The sequence below is a fragment of the Heterodontus francisci genome, chromosome 48 (assembly GCF_036365525.1).
Source record: "Heterodontus francisci isolate sHetFra1 chromosome 48, sHetFra1.hap1, whole genome shotgun sequence".
In the NCBI taxonomy this organism is placed as follows: Eukaryota; Metazoa; Chordata; class Chondrichthyes; order Heterodontiformes; family Heterodontidae; genus Heterodontus; species Heterodontus francisci.
This window is the reverse complement of record NC_090418.1, coordinates 1,353,527-1,368,294: the sequence shown is the minus strand read 5'-3', so window position 1 is coordinate 1,368,294 and position 14,768 is coordinate 1,353,527. Positions and strand designations below refer to the sequence as shown.

General features: G+C 49.7%; 1 protein-coding gene across 2 annotated transcripts in view; it reads right to left on the bottom strand.

Moving 5' to 3' along the window:
• The window catches only part of srrt (serrate RNA effector molecule homolog (Arabidopsis)), an 86,008-nt gene that overhangs the window by 15,338 nt on the left and 55,902 nt on the right, over window positions 1–14,768 (bottom strand). For both annotated transcript variants that reach the window (XM_068023605.1, XM_068023606.1), the window contains exons 16-19: window positions 4,253–4,406; window positions 2,261–2,454; window positions 1,274–1,439; window positions 371–460 (exon numbers count right to left, since the gene is read on the bottom strand). In XM_068023605.1, the coding sequence (XP_067879706.1) occupies window positions 371–460; window positions 1,274–1,439; window positions 2,261–2,454; window positions 4,253–4,406 (604 nt within the window). The remainder of the gene's footprint in view (window positions 1–370; window positions 461–1,273; window positions 1,440–2,260; window positions 2,455–4,252; window positions 4,407–14,768) is intronic.

Genomic DNA, 14,768 nt, shown 5'->3' with positions numbered 1-14,768 from the left:
GTTGGAAAGGGTTATGCAAACGTGTTTAATTGGATCACACTCCATTTCTTTATTCCACATTTTCTTTACAGAGTGGTGAGAATGTGGAACTCGCTACCACATGGTGTGGTTGAGGTGAACAGTACACATACATTTAAGGGGAAGCTGGATAAACACGAGGGAGAAAGGAATAGAAGGATATGGTGACAGGGGGAGATGAAGCGGGTGGGAGGAGGCTTGTGTGGAGCAGAAACACCAGCGTGGAGCAGTTGGGCCGAATGGCCTGTTTCTGTGCTGTACACGCGATGTAATTATGCAGCACTAAAATGCAAATAGAGAAGCTAAACTTTAATCTGCACAAAGTCAAGACAATTTTATTTTGTCAACTTACCTCCAAACCCCATGACGGGTGGGCGCGGTTGACCGAACCCCATCAACCCTTGAGGAGAATGGTGGGGATAAGCCATTGCTGGGGTCAAACCTGCAAAACAAACACAACTGGCAGTTTAATGCATGCTAGCTGCAGCCCCTCACCCCACATAGCAACTTTGAAACCACTCCCTCCCACCCCACAAAGGGGAACAGACTCATACAAGAGAGAAGTTGTGAGCGCAATACAGAATGAATGGTAATGGCAAAGAGATGGTTGCAACAGGAAAAGGAGCTTTACTCTGTATCTAACCCCATGCTGTACCTGTCCTGGGAGTGTTTGATGGGGACAGTGTAGAGGGAGCTTTACTCTGTATCTAACCCCCCGTACTGTACCTGTCCTGGGAGTGTTTGATGGGGACAGTGTAGAGGGAGCTTTACTCTGTATCTAACCGCGTGCTGTACCTGTCCTGGGAGTGTTTGATGGGGACAGTGCAGAGGGAGCTTTACTCTGTATCTAACCGCGTGCTGTACCTGTCCTGGGAGTGTTTGATGGGGACAGTGCAGAGGGAGCTTTACTCTGTATCTAACCGCGTGCTGTACCTGTCCTGGGAGTGTTTGATGGGGACAGTGTAGAGGGAGCTTTACTCTGTGTCTAACTGCATGCTGTACCTGTCCTGGGAGTGTCTGATGGGGACAGAGTAAAGGGAGCTTTACTCTGGATCTAACCCTGTGCTCTACCTGTCCTGGGAGTGTCTGATGGGGACAGTGTAGAGGGATATTTACTCTGTATCTAACCCCGTGCTGTACCTGTCCTAGGGGTATTTGATGCTGACATTGGATGCCTGAAATAGAAAGAGTTCTGTTCGCAACATAAACAACATTTTTTTGTGAGTGAATCATTTGAATTGGCGTGGAAACTCACCCATTGGCTGGGCTCCAGGTGCAGGTGGCTGATTCGGTTTAATCTCTGGCAGAGCTGGTCGCTTTGCATCCATGAGGAAGTGGTTGAAAAATGAGACCTCCTTTTTAACTTCTTCAATCTTTTCACTGTGTTTGTTGAAAATGTGTTTACGAACAAACTCTGGCCCCTGCGGTCAAAGTGTAGATAGTGAAATGCTCCACAAAAATCAGACAATTCTTTAGTCCAGTTCCAAAAGATTCCTGACCACTGCACTACAGCGTGTGGTAACCACCCATACACAAGACTGGCAGGTCATAGCTATCCATGCTCCTCAGGCCACTGGTTTCTTCACAGAGAGTGATGAACTCCACATGCCCAAACAGTCTTTTTAACTCGAACAGAGAGTGCTGGGGGCAAACCTGGCCAAACTCTGCTGAGGTTTGATGCTTAAAACAATTAGACATGCAAATACCAAATTAAATTGGACTTTTAATTACTATGGGTAGGGAGACTGCTTCCTCCTTCTGAGGGAGACTCCTCGCCTGCCCTCCCTCCCTCTGAGGGAGACTGCTTGCCTACCTTGTGGGGGCACCTTGCATCCAATTACAATTCATCAGCTGTTAAGTACCTTGAGGATGTGTAAGGTGCTACAGAAATGAAGGTTCTTGCTTCTATTGGAAGCAAGGCCAAATCACCGCTGTCTTAAATAATGTGCCTCAGGCTTCCCCTATGACAGCCTCTAACTGCACCACATTCATCATCATACACAGCTACACAGAAAACCAAGGTTCCAGGTTTCTGAACAGACAAATCAAATGCAAGACAACATTGAAGACATGGGCAATTAGGCCGACACCAACTTTGGCTTTTGTCTGCGGATTGGAGTGGGAAGTGAAGACTGAAGAAGTTGGACGCCCTGGCCAAGAACAAGTTGGGAGACTGCAACTGAGCCTCATTTTAACCCAGTGTGGATGCAGGGAGGAAGAGAGCAATGGAATTTTTTCTCACCTTGAACTTCTTCCCACTCAGAGGACACAGCCACTTGTCCTTGGCGAGCTCCTGTGTATTCGCAAGGATAAACTTCTCCACTTCTTGCTCAGGGTCTTTCTTGCCCATCTTCGCTGCCTCTTCTTCAGAAAGACACTCTCTCACACTGAACAGAGGTGTCAACTTCTCCTCAAACAGCTTCTGCCACTCTGCAACTAAACAGAAGCACACGGCCAGTTAATACTAATCAAATAAAAGCAAAATACTGCAGATACTAGAAATCTGAAACACAAATGCTGGAAATACTCAGCAGGTCTGGCAGCATCTGTGGAGAGAGAAGCAGAGTTAATATTTCAGGTCAGTGATCCTTCATCAGAACTTAATACTAATCAATCCCTGTTGCAAGGTCCAGTGGCTAGGGCTGGCCTATGTAGGGAAGATGTACCTAGCTACATTATATTCAAGACCTGTGTACAACATGCACACTCGAGAGAAGACACACTTCTGTCCTGTTGTACTTTGACTCTCACACACAAGCATCATGCCTAATATTTTCACATCATGCTACATAAGCAATGGACTGCAGTTTTAGTTAATCCATCAGCATACATAAAAATAATTAGGGATAGAAATTTAGTCTGCTCCATTGTGTCTCACATGCTCAATAACAGGTACATTCTTCCTCCTCGCGTTGCTGACCCATTGTGCTAATCCAACTCACCCTTTCCCAGGACCTTGAAGCTATGGTGCTCCTCACCTCCCTCCACCAATTGACAGGCTTTTAACCTCGACCTAATTTACCTCTTCACTCCTACTCTTCGATCTGAGCTGGGATGCTCAATGAAATAACAGCACTCTCCTGCTAACCATTCAGCACATCCCGATCCACTGCACATACATCCCATCTCAACTAGAAGGCTATCACATCTTTGTAAGGCTACTGCATCCAACTTTAATGCTCATCACAATTTTACAGCACAGGAGGTAGCCTTTCAGCCCATCGTGCCTGTGCCAGCTCTTTGAAAGAACTATCCAATTAGTCTCACGCCCCTTGCTTTTTAACCATAGCCCTGAAAATTTTTCCTTTTCAAGTATTTATCCAATTCCATTTTGCAAGTTACTCTTGAATCTGCTTCTACCAACTTTTTTTTTGGCAGTGTATTCCGGATCACAACAACTCACTGCTTAGGGCAGCACAGTAGGGCAGTGGTTAGCACCGCAGCCTCACAGCTCCAGTGACCCGTGTTCAATTCTGGGTACTGCCTGTGTGGAGTTTGCAAGTTCTCCCTGTGTCTGTGTGGGTTTCCTCCGGGTGCTCCGGTTTCCTCCCACAGCCAAAAAGACTTGCAGGTTGATAGGTAAATTGGCCATTATAAATTACCCCTAGTGTAGGTAGGTGATGGGGGAATATAGGGACAGGTGGGGATGTGGTAGGAATATGGGATTAGTGTAGGATTAGTATAAAATGGGTGGTTAATGGTCGGCACAGACTCGGTGGGCCGAAGGGCCTGTTTCAGTGCTGTATCTCTAAATCAAAATCAAATCCTCTCTCCTCTGGCTATTTTGCCAATTATCTGAAATCTGTGTCCTCCTGTAACTGACTCTCCCACCAGTGAAATATCTGTTAGATTGTCAATCCTGTTGAAATACATAAAATATATGACTCCTAATTAGAATCTTATAGTAATATGAACAGGACTCACACCACCTGTTGTGCATCTCATCATGTAGAAAACCTTGAGGCAATGCCTGCCTTCCCTCAGCTGATGTACTGACAACGGTGCGCTACTCTTCACAGGCACCCTTCTGGTGACTCGCCCAATGGGCGATCGGCATGTGCCAGTCTAGATAGTGGATGTAATCAGGGTTACTCAAACACAGGAACGCTGGGGAGCCTGGATGATTTTTTCCCCCCTCCCCGGAACACAAAGCACCTGTAAAATAATCTTGCCTCCCACCGCACGCACACACCCCAAAACCCAGCATAATTCAGACATTCGCTTTCGATGCTACCTTCATGCTGAGAGACTCGGTTGGGAGGCAGAGGTCCGCGGACATGTACAATCCCACAACGGTTAGGCATCTCATCCTCATTTGGGTATTCACAGGTATTGTAGTAATCGATGGAATGCACAATGCGCAGGTAAAGCAGCAGCTTGTCCAAAACCTGCATAGCAACAAGCATTTGTTAAAAATGGTAATCCAAGCACTTCTTTGTTTAAAAATAAACACATGGTTAAACTTTGTAAGGATCCCTTTCTCATGATGCTTTTTTTTAAGCCGAGGGACTTTATAGTGCCAAGCCTCTGGCCCAGGAACTGTCCATCAGGAAAAGAAAGACCTGCATTTATTTCTGCAGTGTCTTTCACACCTTCAGGACACGTCAAAGTGCTTTAGAGCCCAGGAAGTTTTTTTTTTTACAAAATTGCAGCACTGTTGTAATGTAGGAAACGCAGCAACCAATATGTGCACAGCAAACTCACACACACAGCTATGCGATTATGACTCGATAATCTAGTGCTAGATGTTGGTTGAGGGACACATATTGGCCCAGGATACCAGGGAAAATTCCCCTGCTCTTCACCGGGAGCGCCAGTCTGGATTAAGTGGGAAAGTCCCTGGAGTGGGACTTGAACCAACAACCTTCTTTCTGACTCAGACGATAGTGCAACCACACAGCAGATTCCAATAATATACAGTGACAGACCTGTACCCACCAGTACTGTACCCCAGTGTTATACAGTGACAGACCTGTACCCACCAGTACTGTACCCCAGTGTTATACAGTGACAGACCTGTCCCCACCAGTACTGTACCCCAGTGTTATACAGTGACAGACCCGTCCCCACCAGTACTGTACACTAGTGTTATACAGTGACAGACCTGTCCCCACCAGTACTGTACCCCAGTGTTATACAGTGACAGACCTGAACCCACCAGTACTGTACCCCAGTGTTATACAGTGACAGACCTGTCCCCACCAGTACTGTACCCCAGTGTTATACAGTGACAGATCTGTCCCCACCAGTACTGTACCCTCAGTGTTATACAGTGACAGACCTGTCCCCACCAGTACTGTACCCTCAGTGTTATACAGTGACAGACCTGTACCCACCAGTACTGTACCCCAGTGTTATACAGTGACAGACCTGTCCCCACCAGTACTGTACCCCAGTGTTATACAGTGACAGACCTGTACCCACCAGTACTGTACCCCAGTGTTATACAGTGACAAACCTGTCCCCACCAGTACTGTACCCCAGTGTTATACAGTGACAGACCTGTACCCACCAGTACTGTACCCCAGTGTTATACAGTGACAGACCTGCCCCCACCAGTACTGTACCCCAGTGTTATACAGTGACAGACCTGTCCCCACCAGTACTGTATCCCAGTGTTATACAGTGACAGACCTGTACCCACCAGTACTGTACCCCAGTGTAATACAGTGACAGACCTGTCCCCACCAGTACTGTATCCCAGTGTTATACAGTGACAGACCTGTACCCACCAGTACTGTACCCCAGTGTAATACAGTGACAGACCTGTACCCACCAGTACTGTACCCCAGTGTTATACAGTGACAGACCTGTCCCCACCAGTACTGTACCCCAGTGTTATACAGTGACAGACCCGTCCCCACCAGTACTGTACACTAGTGTTATACAGTGACAGACCTGTCCCCACCAGTACTGTACCCCAGTGTTATACAGTGACAGACCTGAACCCACCAGTACTGTACCCCAGTGTTATACAGTGACAGACCTGTCCCCACCAGTACTGTACCCCAGTGTTATACAGTGACAGACCCGTCCCCACCAGTACTGTACCCTCAGTGTTATACAGTGACAGACCTGTCCCCACCAGTACTGTACCCTCAGTGTTATACAGTGACAGACCTGTACCCCAGTGTTATACAGTGACAGACCTGTCCCCACCAGTACTGTACCCCAGTGTTATACAGTGACAGACCTGTCCCCACCAGTACTGTACCCCAGTGTTATACAGTGAAAGACCTGTACCCACCAGTACTGTACCCCAGTGTTATACTGTGACAGACCTGTCCCCACCAGTACTGTACCCCAGTGTGATACAGTGACAGACCTGTCCCCACCAGTACTGTACCCCAGTGTTATACAGTGACAGACCTGTCCCCACCAGTACTGTATCCCAGTGTTATACAGTGACAGACCTGTCCCCACCAGTACTGTACCCCAGTGTTATACAGTGACAGACCTGTCCCCACCAGTACTGTACCCCAGTGTTATACAGTGACAGACCCGTCCCCACCAGTACTGTACCCTCAGTGTTATACAGTGACAGACCTGTCCCCACCAGTAACTGTACCCCAGTGTTATACAGTGACAGACCCGTCCCCATCAGTACTGTACCCTCAGTGTTATACAGTGACAGACCTGTACCCACCAGTACTGTACCCCAGTGTTATACAGTGACAGACCTGTCCCCACCAGTACTGTACCCCAGTGTTATACAGTGATAGACCTGTCCCCACCAGTACTGTACCCCAGTGTTATACAGTGTCAGACCTGTACCCACCAGTACTGTACCCCAGTGTTATACATTGACAGACCTGTCCCCACCAGTACTGTACCCCAGTGTTATACAGTGATAGACCTGTCCCCACCAGTACTGTACCCCAGTGTTATACAGTGACAGACCTGTCCCCACCAGTACTGTACCCCAGTGTTATACAGTGACAGACCTGTCCCCACCAGTATTGTACCCCAGTGTTATGCAGTGACAGACCTGTCCCCACCAGTACTGTACCCCAGTGTTATACAGTGATAGACCTGTCCCCACCAGTACTGTACCCCAGTGTTATACAGTGACAGACCTGTCCCCACCAGTACTGTACCCTCAGTGTTATACAGTGACAGACCTGTCCCCACCAGTACTGTACCCCAGTGTTATACAGTGACAGACCTGTCCCCACCAGTACTGTACCCCAGTGTTATGCAGTGACAGACCTGTCCCCACCAGTACTGTACCCCAGTGTTAGACAGTGACAGACCTGTACCCACCAGTACTGTACCCCAGTGTTATACAGTGACAGACCTGTCCCCACCAGTACTGTACCCTCAGTGTTATACAGTGACAGACCTGTCCCCACCAGTACTGTACCCAAGTGTTATACAGTGACAGACCTGTCCCCACCAGTACTGTACCCCAGTGTTATACAGTGACAGACCTGTACCCACCAGTACTGTACCCCAGTGTTATACAGTGACAGACCTGCCCCCACCAGTACTGTACCCCAGTGTTATACAGTGACAGACCTGTCCCCAACAGTACTGTATCCCAGTGTTATACAGTGACAGACCTGTACCCACCAGTACTGTACCCCAGTGTAATACAGTGACAGACCTGTACCCACCAGTACTGTACCCCAGTGTTATACAGTGACAGACCTGTCCCCACCAGTACTGTACCCCAGTGTTATACAGTGACAGACCTGTCCCCACCAGTACTGTACACTAGTGTTATACAGTGACAGACCTGTCCCCACCAGTACTGTACCCCAGTGTTATACAGTGACAGACCTGAACCCACCAGTACTGTACCCCAGTGTTATACAGTGACAGACCTGTCCCCACCAGCACTGTACCCCAGTGTTATACAGTGACAGACCCGTCCCCACCAGTACTGTACCCTCAGTGTTATACAGTGACAGACCTGTCCCCACCAGTACTGTACCCTCAGTGTTATACAGTGACAGACCTGTACCCCAGTGTTATACAGTGACAGACCTGTCCCCACCAGTACTGTACCCCAGTGTTATACAGTGACAGACCTGTCCCCACCAGTACTGTACTCCAGTGTTATACAGTGAAAGACCTGTACCCATCAGTACTGTACCCTCAGTGTTATACAGTGACAGACCTGTACCCACCAGTACTGTACCCCAGTGTTATACAGTGACAGACCTGTCCCCACCAGTACTGTACCCCAGTGTTATACAGTGATAGACCTGTCCCCACCAGTACTGTACCCCAGTGTTATACAGTGTCAGACCTGTACCCACCAGTACTGTACCCCAGTGTTATACATTGACAGACCTGTCCCCACCAGTACTGTACCCCAGTGTTATACAGTGATAGACCTGTCCCCACCAGTACTGTACCCCAGTGTTATACAGTGACAGACCTGTCCCCACCAGTACTGTACCCCAGTGTTATACAGTGACAGACCTGTCCCCACCAGTATTGTACCCCAGTGTTATGCAGTGACAGACCTGTCCCCACCAGTACTGTACCCCAGTGTTATACAGTGATAGACCTGTCCCCACCAGTACTGTACCCCAGTGTTATACAGTGACAGACCTGTCCCCACCAGTACTGTACCCTCAGTGTTATACAGTGACAGACCTGTCCCCACCAGTACTGTACCCCAGTGTTATACAGTGACAGACCTGTCCCCACCAGTACTGTACCCCAGTGTTATGCAGTGACAGACCTGTCCCCACCAGTACTGTACCCCAGTGTTAGACAGTGACAGACCTGTACCCACCAGTACTGTACCCCAGTGTTATACAGTGACAGACCTGTCCCCACCAGTACTGTACCCTCAGTGTTATACAGTGACAGACCTGTCCCCACCAGTACTGTACCCAAGTGTTATACAGTGACAGACCTGTCCCCACCAGTACTGTACCCCAGTGTTATACAGTGACAGACCTGTACCCACCAGTACTGTACCCCAGTGTTATACAGTGACAGACCTGCCCCCACCAGTACTGTACCCCAGTGTTATACAGTGACAGACCTGTCCCCAACAGTACTGTATCCCAGTGTTATACAGTGACAGACCTGTACCCACCAGTACTGTACCCCAGTGTAATACAGTGACAGACCTGTACCCACCAGTACTGTACCCCAGTGTTATACAGTGACAGACCTGTCCCCACCAGTACTGTACCCCAGTGTTATACAGTGACAGACCTGTCCCCACCAGTACTGTACACTAGTGTTATACAGTGACAGACCTGTCCCCACCAGTACTGTACCCCAGTGTTATACAGTGACAGACCTGAACCCACCAGTACTGTACCCCAGTGTTATACAGTGACAGACCTGTCCCCACCAGCACTGTACCCCAGTGTTATACAGTGACAGACCCGTCCCCACCAGTACTGTACCCTCAGTGTTATACAGTGACAGACCTGTCCCCACCAGTACTGTACCCTCAGTGTTATACAGTGACAGACCTGTACCCCAGTGTTATACAGTGACAGACCTGTCCCCACCAGTACTGTACCCCAGTGTTATACAGTGACAGACCTGTCCCCACCAGTACTGTACTCCAGTGTTATACAGTGAAAGACCTGTACCCACCAGTACTGTACCCCAGTGTTATACTGTGACAGACCTGTCCCCACCAGTACTGTACCCCAGTGTGATACAGTGACAGACCTGTCCCCACCAGTACTGTACCCCAGTGTTATACAGTGACAGACCTGTCCCCACCAGTACTGTATCCCAGTGTTATACAGTGACAGACCTGTCCCCACCAGTACTGTACCCCAGTGTTATACAGTGACAGACCTGTCCCCACCAGTACTGTACCCCAGTGTTATACAGTGACAGACCCGTCCCCACCAGTACTGTACCCTCAGTGTTATACAGTGACAGACCTGTCCCCACCAGTAACTGTACCCCAGTGTTATACAGTGACAGACCCGTCCCCACCAGTACTGTACCCTCAGTGTTATACAGTGACAGACCTGTACCCACCAGTACTGTACCCCAGTGTTATACAGTGACAGACCTGTCCCCACCAGTACTGTACCCCAGTGTTATACAGTGACAGACCTGTCCCCACCAGTACTGTACCCCAGTGTTATACAGTGTCAGACCTGTACCCACCAGTACTGTACCCCAGTGTTATACATTGACAGACCTGTCCCCACCAGTACTGTACCCTCAGTGTTATACAGTGACAGACCTGTCCCCACCAGTATTGTACCCCAGTGTTATGCAGTGACAGACCTGTCCCCACCAGTACTGTACCCCAGTGTTATACAGTGATAGACCTGTCCCCACCAGTACTGTACCCCAGTGTTATACAGTGACAGACCTGTCCCCACCAGTACTGTACCCTCAGTGTTATACAGTGACAGACCTGTCCCCACCAGTACTGTACCCCAGTGTTATACAGTGACAGACCTGTCCCCACCAGTACTGTACCCCAGTGTTATGCAGTGACAGACCTGTCCCCACCAGTACTGTACCCCAGTGTTAGACAGTGACAGACCTGTACCCACCAGTACTGTACCCCAGTGTTATACAGTGACAGACCTGTCCCCACCAGTACTGTACCCTCAGTGTTATACAGTGACAGACCTGTCCCCACCAGTACTGTACCCAAGTGTTATACAGTGACAGACCTGTCCCCACCAGTACTGTACCCCAGTGTTATACAGTGACAGACCTGTACCCACCAGTACTGTACCCCAGTGTTATGCAGTGACAGACCTGTCCCCACCAGTACTGTACCCCAGTGTTATACAGTGATAGACCTGTCCCCACCAGTACTGTACCCCAGTGTTATACAGTGACAGACCTGTCCCCACCAGTACTGTACCCTCAGTGTTATACAGTGACAGACCTGTCCCCACCAGTACTGTACCCCAGTGTTATACAGTGACAGACCTGTCCCCACCAGTACTGTACCCCAGTGTTATGCAGTGACAGACCTGTCCCCACCAGTACTGTACCCCAGTGTTAGACAGTGACAGACCTGTACCCACCAGTACTGTACCCCAGTGTTATACAGTGACAGACCTGTCCCCACCAGTACTGTACCCTCAGTGTTATACAGTGACAGACCTGTCCCCACCAGTACTGTACCCCAGTGTTATACAGTGACAGACCTGTCCCCACCAGTACTGTACCCCAGTGTTATGCAGTGACAGACCTGTCCCCACCAGTACTGTACCCCACTGTTATACAGTGATAGACCTGTACCCACCAGTATTGTACCCCAGTGTTATGCAGTGACAGACCTGTCCCCACCAGTACTGTACCCCAGTGTTATACAGTGATAGACCTGTCCCCACCAGTACTGTACCCCAGTGTTATACAGTGACAGACCTGTCCCCACCAGTACTGTACCCTCAGTGTTATACAGTGACAGACCTGTCCCCACCAGTACTGTACCCCAGTGTTATACAGTGACAGACCTGTCCCCACCAGTACTGTACCCCAGTGTTATGCAGTGACAGACCTGTCCCCACCAGTACTGTACCCCAGTGTTAGACAGTGACAGACCTGTACCCACCAGTACTGTACCCCAGTGTTATACAGTGACAGACCTGTCCCCACCAGTACTGTACCCTCAGTGTTATACAGTGACAGACCTGTCCCCACCAGTACTGTACCCCAGTGTTAGACAGTGACAGACCTGTACCCACCAGTACTGTACCCCAGTGTTATACATTGACAGACCTGCCCCCACCAGTACTGTACCCCAGTGTTATACAGTGAAAGACCTGTCCCCACCAGTACTGTACCCCAGTGTTATACATTGACAGACCTGCCCCCACCAGTACTGTACCCCAGTGTTATACAGTGACAGACCTGCCCCCACCAGTACTGTACCCCAGTGTTATACATTGACAGACCTGCCCCCACCAGTACTGTACCCCAGTGTTATACAGTGACAGACCTGTCCCCACCAGTACTGTACCCCAGTGTTATACAGTGACAGACCTGTCCCCACCAGTACTGTACCCCATTGTTGTACAGTGACAGACCTGTCCCCACCAGCACTGTACCCCAGTGTTATACAGTGACAAACATGTCCCCACCAGTACTGTACCCCAGTGTTATACAGTGACAGACCTGTCCCCACCAGTACTGTACCCCAGTGTTATACAGTGACAGACCTGTCCCCACCAGTACTGTACCCCAGTGTCAGACAGTGACAGACCCGTCCCCACCAGTACTGCACCCCATTGTTAAACAGTGACAGACCTGTCCCCACCAGTACTGCACCCCATTGTTAAACAGTGACAGACCTGTACCCACCAGTACTGTACCCCAGTGTTATACTGTGAAAGTCCTGTACACAGCAGTACTGTACCCCAGTGTTATGCAGTGAAAGACCTGTACACACCAGTACTGTACCCCAGTGTTATACAGTGACAGACCAGTCCCCACCAGTACTGTACCCCATTGTTATACAGTGACAGACCTGTCCCCACCAGTACTGTACCCCAGTGTTATACAGTGACAGACCTGTCCCCACCAGTACTGTACCCCAGTGTTATACATTGACAGACCCGTCCCCACCAGTACTGTACCCCATTGTTATGCAGTGACAGACCCGTCCCCACCAGTACTGTACCCCAGTGTTATACAGTGACAGACCTGTACCCACCAGTACTGTACCCCAGTGTTATACAGTGACAGACCCGTCCCCACCAGTACTGTACTCCAGTGTTATACAGTGAAAGACCTGTACACATCAGTACTGTACCCCAGTGTTATACAGTGACAGACCAGTCCGCACCAGTACTGTACCCCATTGTTATACAGTGACAGGCCTGTCCCCACCAGTACTGTACTCCAGTGTTATACAGTGACAGACCCGTCCCCACCAGTACTGTACCCCAGTGTTATACAGTGACAGACCGGTCCCCACCAGTACTGTACCCCAGTGTTATACAGTGACAGACCAGTACCCACCAGTACTGGACCCCAGTGTTATTCAGTGAAAGACCTGTACCCACTAGTACTGTACCCCAGTGTTATACAGTGACAGACCTGCCCCCACCAGTACTGTACCCCTGTGTTATTCAGTGACAGACCTGTACCCAGCAGTACTGTACCCCAGTGTTATACAGTGAAAGACCTGTACCCACCAGTACTGTACCCGTGTTATACAGTGACAGACCTGTCCCCACCAGTACTGTACCCCAGGGTTATACAGTGACAGCCCTGTCCCCACCAGAACAGGACCCCAATGTTATACAGTGACAGACCTGTCCCCACCAGTACTGTACCCCAGTGTTATACAGTGACAGACCTGTCCCCACCAGTACTGTACCCCAGTGTTAGACAGTGACAGACCTGTACCCACCAGTCCTGTACCCCAGTGTTATACAGTGACAGACCTGTCCTCACCCCAGTACTGTACCCCAGTGTTATACAGTGACAGATCTGTCCCCACCAGTACTGTATCCCAGTGTTATACAGTGACAGACCTGTACCCACCAGTACTGTACCCCAGTGTTATACAGTGACAGACCCGTCCCCACCAGTACTGTACCCCAGTGTTATACAGTGACAGACCTGTCCTCACCCCAGTACTGTACCCCAGTGTTATACAGTGACAGACCTGTACCCACCAGTACTGTACCCCAGTATTATACAGTGACAGACCCGTCCCCACCAGTACTGTACCCCAGTGTTATACAGTGACAGACCTGTACCCACCAGTACTGTACCCCAGTATTATACAGTGACAGACCCGTCCCCACCAGTACTGTACCCCAGTGTTATACAGTGACAGACCTGTACCCACCAGTACTGTACCCCAGTGTTATACAGTGACAGACCTGTCCCCACCAGTACTGTACCCCAGTGTTATACAGTGACAGACCTGTCCCCACCAGCACTGTACCCCAGTGTTATACAGTGAAAGACCTGTACCCACCAGTACTGTACCCCAGTGTTATACAGTGACAGACCTGCCCCCACCAGTACTGTACCCCAGTGTTATACAGTGACAGACCTGCCCCCACCAGTACTGTACCCCAGTGTTATACATTGACAGACCTGTCCCCACCAGTACTGTACCCTCAGTGTTATACAGTGACAGACCCATCCGCACCAGTACTGTACCCCAGTGTTATACAGTGACAGACCTGTCCCCACCAGTACTGTACCCCAGTGTTATACAGTGACAGACCTGTCCCCACCAGTACTGTACCCCAGTGTTATACATTGACAGACCTGCCCCCACCAGTACTGTACCCCAGTGTTATACAGTGAAAGACCTGTCCCCACCAGTACTGTACCCCAGTGTTATACATTGACAGACCTGCCCCCACCAGTACTGTACCCCAGTGTTATACAGTGACAGACCTGCCCCCACCAGTACTGTACCCCAGTGTTATACATTGACAGACCTGCCCCCACCAGTACTGTACCCCAGTGTTATACAGTGACAGACCTGTCCCCACCAGTACTGTACCCCAGTGTTATACAGTGACAGACCTGTACCCACCAGTACTGTACCCCAGTGTTATACAGTGACAGACCTGTCCCCACCAGTACTGTACCCCAGTGTTATACATTGACAGACCTGTCCCCACCAGTACTGTACCCCAGTATTATACAGTGACAGACCTGTACCCACCAGTACTGTACCCCAGTGTTATACAGTGACAGACCTGTACCCACCAGTACTGTACCCCAGTGTTATACAGTGACAGACCTGTCCCCACCAGTACTGTACCCTCAGTGTTATACAGTGACAGACCTGTCCCCACCAGTACTGTACCCTC